Source organism: Charadrius vociferus, unplaced genomic scaffold (genome assembly GCF_000708025.1).
Source record: "Charadrius vociferus isolate BGI_N301 unplaced genomic scaffold, ASM70802v2 scaffold435, whole genome shotgun sequence".
Taxonomy (NCBI): Eukaryota; Metazoa; Chordata; class Aves; order Charadriiformes; family Charadriidae; genus Charadrius; species Charadrius vociferus.
The window spans coordinates 185,449-196,410 of NW_009648540.1; the positions used below are offsets into that span (position 1 = coordinate 185,449).

Genomic DNA, 10,962 nt, shown 5'->3' on the forward strand with positions numbered 1-10,962 from the left:
ACTCTGTCCACGTGGAGCAAAGCTTGTCTTCTGATTATTCTTTTTCTTCTATCTTCTAAATTTCTGCTTTGTATAATATGCTATATTGTAAGTGACCATCCAAAGCAGTGACTAGAGTAGTCTAGCACAGATAGCTTTTATTGCAGGGTTTTTTTTTGTTATAAGTTGTGGTTTTCTCAGGTTTAAAATTACCTTATTTTAGTAGCTATTTTAGCATAACTAAATGCTAATTGAATTGGGATTCTTAAATCAGCCATTAACAAACTGGCATGATATTCTTATAACGCTTGGCAGAGAGATTGGTTGTTGCTATTTCATAAAATTGTTAGCATATTGTATTCAGAGTTTAAATACCCAGAGTTTGACTTGTACAGGGAAAAGATAAGCTAGCCATTAGTTCTTGGAGTCATGTTACCTATTGCTTTTCTTTCATTGTGCAGCTATGGCAAAGTAAAACATTAAGGAACAAAACAAGGTGTCCCAGGTGGTCTTCTAATTGTTGAAGCAATTAAAGTACAACAACCTGATAACACTAATAAGGTTGTTTGTATGGCTGCTTGTTAGTATATGCATTTATTCTGTTTTTTCTTAATGTTGAAGTGCTGAATACATTTCTCTTTCCAGATTTCATAAGGAGAAATTGATGCAGGTTGGACGTTGACCTTTTCTTCTGAAAGGTTGATTTATCTTGGAGAAGATAAGTTAGAAGTTTAACATCTCCTGTACAGGTCTGATATCTGTACAAGAACTAAACTAGGTTTGACAATACATAGGAATACTTTGATAAGCATATTGGAAATATAGAAGAAGTAGCAGCTATTCAATGTCAGATGACTTCCTGAACACAAATTATAGTAGGCTAATGCTTTTAGAGTTTATCGTAGTGTTCAAAGTAATTAACAGATGAAAAGAAAGCTTGATACTTGGCCATTGTAATAAAAGTTGTGATAACTTACAGTACAGTTTGGTTCTATATTTGTGGACTAAGTTAACTAGTATAGTTCAATTTAAAAAAAAAGGCAAAATACCAATTATATGAATAGCAAAGTAAGTCTTGCAATAGGTAATTTTAACTGTGTAATACACTGTTCTTACTTTGATATGTCCAGTTTGAAAGAGAATTCACTGGAAGATCCAAGCGTTGACAAAAGTGAAACCATTTTTCTGCATGTTCTTAGAGTGTTTCATCATTACTCAAGTGAGACCGCTGAAGATTACAGCTGGACTAATAAAAAAACCTCTAACTGGGGTACTTGAAGCCTGTGTTGCTGTTGTATTAGTGTGCTATGAACTGAGTCCGCTGATGTGCAGTATTGGCATTTCATATGTGCTGTCAAACCATTTTATAAATCGTGATTTGGTACAGATATAGCATAGTTTAATTTTAGAAAATGCCTTCCAAGGAAACATTGATTTTGCTATTTTATGTATACAAGGAGCTAACTGTTCCAGTTCTGAAAAAGTCGTGAGAAATGGAGAATTTTGTTTGCTCGGTCTTGTTACACTAGATTTATTTTTCTCTTAATAATTTCTTAGAACGGTTCTAGTTTTGGGGAAGTGTTTATTTCTGAAACTTTGTAATGTTCTAAGTAAACCATGCTGCATTTTGAAAGATGTTCTTAGAATTGAGATTTTATCAGAGACATCTGGCAAAGGTGTGACCTCTGTTAGTTTGCCATCTTAGTTGAATTAAAAGACCGAAGCTTTTTATTTTTCCATAGGAATTTGACACTGAGTGTAACTCCTGCATGTTTGTTTGGAGCACTTTCCCCTAAAAAAGCATTTTCAGTTTTGAATAGATGGTAAAAATATTTTTGTAAGCAGTGGATAGCTTCATGAGGTGGTCATCAAAATAGTCTCTTTGTCTTCTGAGTCCAAAGAAAATGTCTCGGATCTTTCCTGCTGCTTTCAGCTTAATAAATTATTGCTCTTCACATAAGGTTTATCTTGTTTTTACAGTTTAATAATACTTGAGCAAAATGTTCAGAATTATCTTTTTGCCTTTTTATATTATAATGAAAAGTACTGCTGTCTGTTTTGTGGTATGGTGATACCTGTAAAGACTGCAAAATTAATTTCTGCCTATGTGTGACCGATAAGAAAATTTGAAATTTTTAACAAGATCATTGTGGATTAAAATGCATGGGGTTTTTATTTCTGTAAGTATCAGTAATAACAAATTTTGTCTTCTAACTTTGAAGTTGGTAGTCATGTGGGCTGTGAGCTTTCTTGGCTTTGTGAAAAACCTGTAATTGCCCATAGTCTCTTTCATAGCTCTTTGCCCAGGTTTGAAGTTACGTAACATTAACAAAGGCAAGCGTAACAGCAGAGAAGACTTTGGGTAAAGTAACTTCCCTTAAATAAGTTTTACTTCATTGCCATATCTCTGCAGAATTGTGACAGCCTATTTAGTACCTCAGGAAAAGTAGGATCTACATGAGGTGAATTTTCTACTTAAATGCTTTATTGCCATACCCTCACCTCTTTATTCTCACAGTGGGTTGGGGGAAATCCATTTCCCAGGCCTCCTTTATGCTTCATAAAAGAGCAGAAGCGTACAATTCAGTTTCTAGTAACTCTTTTACATCAAGCTTGGTTACATAAGGGTATCTGTTCTGTAAAGTAGTGGAGTGATTTATCATGCATAAAACAGATTAGATGATTTCATAATCTCATCTATGTGAAATCTGTGGAGGAAAAAAAAGCCACAAAGTATTTTTCATCTCCTTTTGCACATAACCTTTTAATTGTGAGAAGGTCTTCTAAGCCCTTTGTAAGATATAAGATGTGTAGGCCTTCCTAGTTTATATGCTTTCTAGGCCATCATGTGGGTTGATTAATTTCCTGGCTGGCTGAAGAATAGGAGTAGTTAACAATGGTGTTTGGTTCCATTCCCTTAAATATGGTCTAAAGCCTTCAAACTTACATTTGAAAGGCCTTTCAAACATGTTTGTAGTTGTTTAAGAAACTATGCTTAGGAGTAGTTAGTTTGGATTAAATGAAATTTATCATACAAATGTCCATAGAATCACACTTTCAGTGTTTCCGCATTTCACTGTCAGGGTCTCAGCAAAAGTGTTGCCATAGCTTGGTCTACTAAGTTAGTTGGGCCTGTCCTCTCTGCCGCTTGCACAGTCCTGCCTTCCTCTCCTGTGCTGGCAGTAGCACTTCTGCACTTGTGTGCACTCCTTTTCACAGAGGTGGTCTTAAGCTAGTGCAGTGCCTTGAACCAGCTTGCTGTCCTAGCACAAGAAGAGGGAGGGGTCCTGGAAAGTTCAGACTTAGTTTCACAGTAGATTTACAGCCTTACAATATAGGTGCCTGCACCTGGTTTTCGTAGCATTTATTTGTAGAATTTAATTGAAGTTACTAACTTCTTGAGCACAGAGGTACCCATTTCTCTTTCTCCTGTGCCCCTGAAGAAACTAGCTGGAGTGTTCTTATACTTTGAGAATTATAAGATGACAATGCATGATTGTGGGTTGGGTTTTTTTTTAGGCAATTCAACTAATGAGCATTTGGTAGGAGAATACTTGGTATGCTACTCTGATGTTCCAATAAACCGTGTGTTTGTAGTTTGGAAAATCTTGCTCATTCTGCAGAAAGTTCTATATGCTGAATCTGTCAAGAAATTTCAGCACTGAAAGTGGTAATCTGGCTAACATTGATTCAGTGTTGCATTTGGAGGTGGACTTAAGCTCAAAAAAAGTGCTGAGGTCTGTTATTTTCTAATTCTGAGTGTGTAAGGTATGTTGTAGAGTATTTTAATGACGAGAAATAAATTATTTGCTATGGAACTGCATTTCACTAGTATTTCTTTTGATTGCCAGTTTTTTTTTTCTTTAGAGGATTTTTCTGTAGTTAGTATTGCACTTCTTGACTAAAAATAAATTTTTATGTATTTTTTAATAGCTCACAGGAGTCCTAGATGATTGTTTATGTGACATAGAAAGCATCGATGACTTCAATACTTTCAAGATCTTCCCCAAAATACAGAAACTGCAAGAACGTGATTACTTCAGATATTACAAGGTACAATTAGAATGGTATTTTCCTGAATAACCTAAATAAAATCCAGAAAATATAGGAAGGATTACATATCAACTCATCTGTATTAAGTTGTCTTTCAGAAGCCCACAGCTCTTTAATTTGGTTGTAGCAGATTTTCAGTCCCTGTCAGTTATGTTGGTAATAAGTCATGTTTGCTGTGTTAATCCTGGAATCAGTGACAGTAAATCATGACTGCTTTCATTTAACTGATAAGTGGTAATTTTAAAGCTAGTATCTTTGTACTGCTGCATCTAGAAAAGAATTAGCATATATTAGCAACTTTCTGACAGCATGCAGTACTTGTCTCCTAAGAAATGTGCATAATTTGAAATATTGCAATGATTTCTTGTCTTATAAGTTGCTGTCTGAGTTTTGATTTTAGTGTTTGTTATCTAGAGAACTGTTACTCCTTTGAAAAATCAGTAAAAATATTCAACTTTCAAGTAGTATGTAATATCACTTTTTTATGACTTAAAACATTTTTTTTCTCTATATTAGAATCTGATGAGCAAAATAACAATTTGAAGCCTGGTAGTTCTGTTTTCAGGTATGCTTAACTTGAAATGAGGTAGCATTTTGACTGAGCTAATCAGACAGTTGTCTGCCACTGGAAAAAGGAGGTTCCACTCCTTTAGGGCTCATCATCCTGCCTTTTTAGCCTGTCCCTACTTCTAGTTCTTGGGCTTGTCTGACTGTCTGTTAAGCCAATGCATCTGTTTTTAACCTGGTAGATTTTTAGTTTGGATCTTTGGGGTTTGGGGTTTTTTTTGGTTTTTTTTGTTTGTTTGTTTGGTTGGTTGGTTGGGTTTTTTTGTTTTGTTTTGGGTTTTTTTTTGTTGGTTTGTTGTTTCTTTTTTCCAGGATGTAGCAAGTTATCTAGCTGATCTGGAATCAGACAAGTATTAAACTCAGGCAAGATGCAGTTATGAATGAGGAAGGAGAAAAAAGCATTAGAACCTTCCCTTTCTAGGCTGAGCAGGCAGAAATGTGTAACTTCACCCTGAATCTCCTCCTGCTACTTGATACAGTTCTAACCTCACTCTTCAGGAGAAACAAGATATGTGCAACATCACAGTAGTGGTAATTAGATTCTTCAGAGGCGACACAGAGATACAAACCAAAGTATTTGAAGAAGAGGAGCGACAGGTATACACGGTTTTATACAACAGTAATTTCATCCTGCAAATTTAGAGCTAATCTTCATTTCAACAGCAGTTCTGCGGATCATACTTTAATGATGTGTTGTAATCCTACCTTATCTTTCATACTGTTCTTCCTAATAGACGGGCAATGACAAAGGCCAGTGTGCAGCCCACCCAGCATTACGTATTATTTAGTACTTCCGTTAGTGACAGGGAAGAATTTGTGTTGAACAAGCAAACTGATTAAGTCAGAACGTTTTTCACCCTTTCCCTTCTGAATAAGCAACAGCATCTTATGATGTCCCTGCACAGAATTATGGAGGTGCTATTAAGCGCATAGATGGATGTGGAAATTGTGAGGATAAGCAACAATCATCTAGGTCAACTACAGTGTAGCTAAATGTTGAATAAGCATAGGGGGGTTATACTTGTTTTGGGAGTGAAAATGCTTCTTCTTTGAAGTAATTTAATTTGTAATAGGAATTTGGATCGTGAACTTTTGTAACTACAGTCACAGTAATCCCATTGTGTTGCTAGTTCAACTGCCATAAAAGAACTCAAACTTTAATGTATAATACTGAATGAACTAGCTAGTTTTTATTTAAAGGCCAAAGAAAACTTTCTCTTTAAAGTCTTGCTGAAATTGTGCTAGGTGGTTTCTAGATAGTTAGTGGAACACTTCTCAATGAAAGAAATAAAGGAATAAAAAGAAATTTTCTCTGTATAGTTTTATACATCAAACCACACAAACTATGGAAGCCTTGTGATAAGGAATCTAGCTTTTAATTTGTGACAAGTATTTAATAATGCTTTAAATGATAGTAATGAAATCTAATACTTCATGCCCTGAAGAAAGTAGAAGGGTGTTCTATGTAGTCAGTGCATGATTGGTATTGATTGAAGTGCAAGTGCCATACAACTTCAATTTGTCTCACAAGTGTGTCTGTGTGTGCTGGTTTTTAGTGCTGTTGAATCATTCTGGAACTGGTATATCTTGATTTGCCGGTGTTATTTCTGAATTAATCTGCAGTTTAGGCAGCGGTATTCTTTTATTCATAGTGTTCCTCTGTGTAAGAACAGTGACTGCCTAGTTACTTGTATCTTCCTAAGCGTGTTAGCATTTTTTATTGTTAGAGTTTACTTTGAAGAAGGTTGTAGTCTGTGTTAGCTGGTCTTTTTTTTGGTAGAAATCAGTGTGAGGGACATGTTTTGTATCATAGCTCTTATTGTGAAGGTGATGTAAAATGTAACACATTTTCGTGCTTTATTTAGAAAGATGAGTGATCATTTAACATGTTTTTTCTAGGAATGGTGTTTGTGGATTCAATAGAGGAAACCTGAAATCTCTGCTTTTAATGTATCTGGTGCTAGCATGGCTTGAACTGTAACTAGAAGACAGTTGTCATCACTCCTAAGAAGTCGTACCATCTGCTTAATGTCTTGTTAGGTTTTTTTAACCAAGGAATCTCTTTAACATTTTAAAGCTGAATTTATAATTCCTAGTCATGCTGAATGAGTACATCAAAATGGAAACCTGGAAAACAGTCTTTCCTTCAGATGTTATATAGCAGTTCACTTTGTGTATGTATTTTGAAATTACAGAAAGAACTTACTAGCTGAAAGCTTTTGTAGAGGAATTCAGTATAATAAAGGGCAGCTGAGCAAGTCAAACAGTAAGTTTTACTCTTTGGGGATCTTTTGTGGTATTGATAGAACATTTGAAGCGGGACTTCTTTTTGTTTTGCTTTAGTTTGGGTAGGTAGAACCCAAAGAACAATTTATCCTTCAAGCATTAAAGGTTGTTTCTTCATTTCTAGTACATAGTTTTGGTTTTTCTTAGCTGTCAAAATTAAGATAATAGACTGGACAGAGAATAAAATCTGGCTATAATTAATCTCAGATTCTTCATATTGTGCCTGCTTTGTATCAGAGGCATATTGATCTAGTTTTCCTTATGCTTAGTATATTATGTATAATATGTATAATGCTGGGCAAAAAAATTCAGCGAATGTAGCCAGTGGGTTTCTATTATTGTATTCCCCCTCAGAAACAGTCTACTTAAAGCGAATCACTGATCCTGTATAAATGTACTCTGCCAGTTATATGTGTTCAAAGCGTAAAGGATTTTTTTAATGGAATAATTGTTCAAGATGGCTCAGTGATTTCAGTTTTTCTCTAAATTAAAAGATTGAGTAGTGTGTTTCTTTTATCATAGCAGGAACCCTTCAACTACCACATGCAGTGCACTCCAAGTTCATCAGAGCATGGGATTTAGAGTTCAGTTGCCAATTCTTTGCCTAAGGAGCTGCTCTGGCACTATTGTACTAGATGTTTAAGCTTTGTTTCCTGTCTGTTTCTCCTTATGTAAAGTGAAAGTATAAGATAGAAATTACATGAATTAGAAAAATGCTCCTACATATAAGGGGAGAACATGTTTTTCTGAATACTAAATTCATGACACGTTTAGTCTCAATCTTTTAACATGCTAGGTGTAGCAAGAATACTGTTCTTTATAGTGTGTGACTATTAATTTATTGTACAGCTTGTATGTATTTTTTTTTTCCATAAGCTAGCATAAGGATTAGTTTTCTGACTTAAGATTTATTGATTTAAATAATTTTTATAAGCACATTTATAATTCTTAAATTTTTGTATTGAAACTGCTCTAGGACCTGATGCCATCCTTGGGGTGTGGGTCTTAATTTTGCAGTGTGTTTTATAGAATTCTTGCTGTGTCTGACTACAGAATCAAATCCAGTGTCTTCAACAGTTTAAAACAAGAAGTGATACATCAAATCATTCAAGTTGTAGTTTGTTGCTTATAAATAGTGACTTCAGTTGAATATCTTCATGAATAGTATTTATCAGCTGAAGAAAATTAGTACGAGCTGTGGTAAAGGAAAACAAAGTAGAAGAATAGAAGTAATTTTTGTTGGGTTTTTTTTTAATTACTTTAAAAGTTTCAAAACTGACTTTTTAACTGGAAAATAATGGTTACTACTGAGGATAAATGCTTTGTATTTTATTTGTAGTGTTAGATTTCAAAGATGGTGTACTTCTGCAGTGTTTCTGTTTGGTCGTGCAGGAAAACCTGTAGTCTGTAGTCTTCAGTTTAGGAGCAGTGAGGTCAAAGTGTTTTTTATCACTGCTGTTTGTTAGTATGTATAAGGCTAATGTAAAGGAGAGCTGTGATTTCTTTTTTTTTTTTCCCCACTGACTTTGACATTGACAATCCAAGTGAAATGTAGTAAAGTGTTTGAATCTCTTGCCATGTATTAGATACTAATATATGTGGTATTCCCTGCCTTTATTGTGTCATTTGATGACAAATAGGAGCACTAATCATCACAGGATTTGCTGGTAATGTTTCTGAAGTGGTTTCTCTTCATTATTTATATTTGTACTGTATCAGCTCTCTAATTTGAGGCCATTATGATACTCATTCTTCCTTGACTAGCTATGATGTGCAGTGATGATTGCCTATTTTTGTTGCTTGAAATCTGAAATTATCCAAGCACTTATTTGAATCAGTATACTTGTGTACTAGTCTGTCCTCCATCAAATGTATTCTCTTGATCAGAATATTACAAATACAACTAATTGTAAGTACAACCATTTAAGAGCTGCATATGTCTGGTTTGCCGTCTTTTTAGTAGTTTATTTACTGCTTTGTGTTAGTAGTGAGAGATTTAAATTGTGCTTTAATATACTATGTGTCCACTGGAGGCCATTATCACTAACAATTCCACTGCATCAAGCTTTAGCTTATATACTCAGAGGCAAAGTGGTTAAAAGAATCCAACCAACAAAGCCACATAGGCTTAAAGTACTAAATTTAACCCTTTTCCCTTGTATACTCTCCTTTATTTTGAAAGGTTTTACTGAGACCTCTTACTTTTAAAGTTGCCTTAGGTGAGTGTTGATTGTAAACTTTTGGTTTTGTTTTATATTTAGGTGAACCTGAAGAGACCATGCCCATTTTGGGCTGATGATGGCCATTGTTCTATCAAAGATTGTCATGTAGAGCCTTGTCCTGAGGTATGGATCAAATAATATAAAATAGGAAAAAGTTGGTTAAAAGGTTTGCTTATTTGCAGTGACTAATACTATACTAATATTTACTAATGAAAACTTAAATTTAAATAAAAGAGTGACAATAAAATTATTTTCCATTTCAAAAGCAGAAATACAACGAAAGTATTTTAAGGTCTTAGTCATTTTACCAATAAAACAAATTAAGAATAAGTCTCTTCTAAGCTCTAGCACCGTTTCAGATATAACATGTTGAGAAAATAAAGGACCGAGTTAATTATTTAAAAACAGGTTTGCTTTGACCTCTGTAGGAATGACATTTAGTATGTAGATTTTAATCAAGCTTAATCATTTCTATGAACAATGTAAAATCTGTGATTTGTTTTTTGGTTTTAGAGCAAAATACCTGTTGGAATTAAAGCTGGGAGCTCTAATAAAGTAAGTAGTCATTTACTTTCTAAGTTCTTTCTGTGGTTTTCGTTTTTGGTTTTTTTTTAATTTTAACATTACAGTAGCTGTATGGCTTTTTATTACAAACTGTCAGTCTTGGCATAGTGATGAAGTTGTTAACATAACTGATCAGTTCCTTTATGTGGCTGTACATTTTTACTTTTATGTGTTATAGAATGTTTCTGACATAGCTGGTACTGTTGCGTCATTCTGAGTCTGTCTTAGCTTGAGAACTAGTGCAGACTGAACCAATGAATGACCAGGGACAGCAGTATATGGCCACAGAACACCCGATGCAAAATTCTTTGTTCATTTCTGAGTACAGGCCACCTTCAATAAAGCCATAGGCTAAGATGCACAGATACAGTAGCTGCAGTCTTTTGTAAGAATCATATGTAACCACAACCTCTAATATTAAAAAAACCTAAACGATTACTTGAAGTTTTGCCATGTCTAACCTTGAGCAGGTCATTAGTCTAAAGATAATTTAGGCTAAAGTGGTAAGTACAAGCTTAAGTGGTCAGTCTGTGCTGTTGGCTTTTGCTTGCTTCTCTCCAAGCCATCCTCCTAGGTCACCAAGTGATCTTAGCAAAGCCAAAAAAGTAAAGAGGGTATATGCACCTAGAAAAGAGGTCAGAGCAGAAAGACACGCTCAAATCCCAAACACAGTGCCCGAGAATAAGGACTTCTGCAGTTAATGGGATAATGGTGCCCAAATGAGAGATCTTCCTGTTGAGTGCCTTGGCTGTGTTGTAGACTTATGCTTATTCTTGCTTAACTATCATATCTCCATCCTCCCTGGTACTTTCTACCTCTCTGGGCAGCCAGAGCTGCTGCTTGTCTCACCTGGTGTAGTTCACTGTGTCATAAATGACCATTGGCATTAGGTTTCGACTTTATGCCAAACAAGATTACCAAAGATTGCTGAGTAGAATATTTCATTATGAATTAATGATTTCTCTGTCCTGCTGTTATGAACAGTGCAGGCAAGAATGTCCAAGCTTTAGCTCAAGAGGAAGTCTTGTCTTGTGTTTATACATATAAGTATGTTTATACTTATTGGTAAGCTCACTCTGAATTAAGTGTGCCTCTTCATTTAAAGGTTTTTGGTGATCAGAGAAGCGACATCTTTCTCACTGACATGACTTAAATGTCAGTCGTTCACTGTTTCGGCACAAGCAGTAGTAGTTGTTCTGGGAAAGTTTTGGCACTATCTCTGGGCAGAAGAACTTGAGCTTTAACTAGATAATCTGTTGCCAGTTCTCTTTTTCATTGACGTTGTTCTCTT

General features: G+C 35.0%; 1 protein-coding gene across 1 annotated transcript in view; it reads left to right on the forward strand.

The window, feature by feature from the left end:
• Positions 1-10,962, forward strand: part of ERO1LB (ERO1-like beta (S. cerevisiae)) — a 37,661-nt gene that overhangs the window by 5,591 nt on the left and 21,108 nt on the right. Inside the window, exons 2-4 of the mRNA XM_009885938.1 lie at positions 3,913-4,032; positions 9,147-9,230; positions 9,621-9,662. Coding sequence (XP_009884240.1) covers positions 3,913-4,032; positions 9,147-9,230; positions 9,621-9,662 — 246 coding nt within the window. The remainder of the gene's footprint in view (positions 1-3,912; positions 4,033-9,146; positions 9,231-9,620; positions 9,663-10,962) is intronic.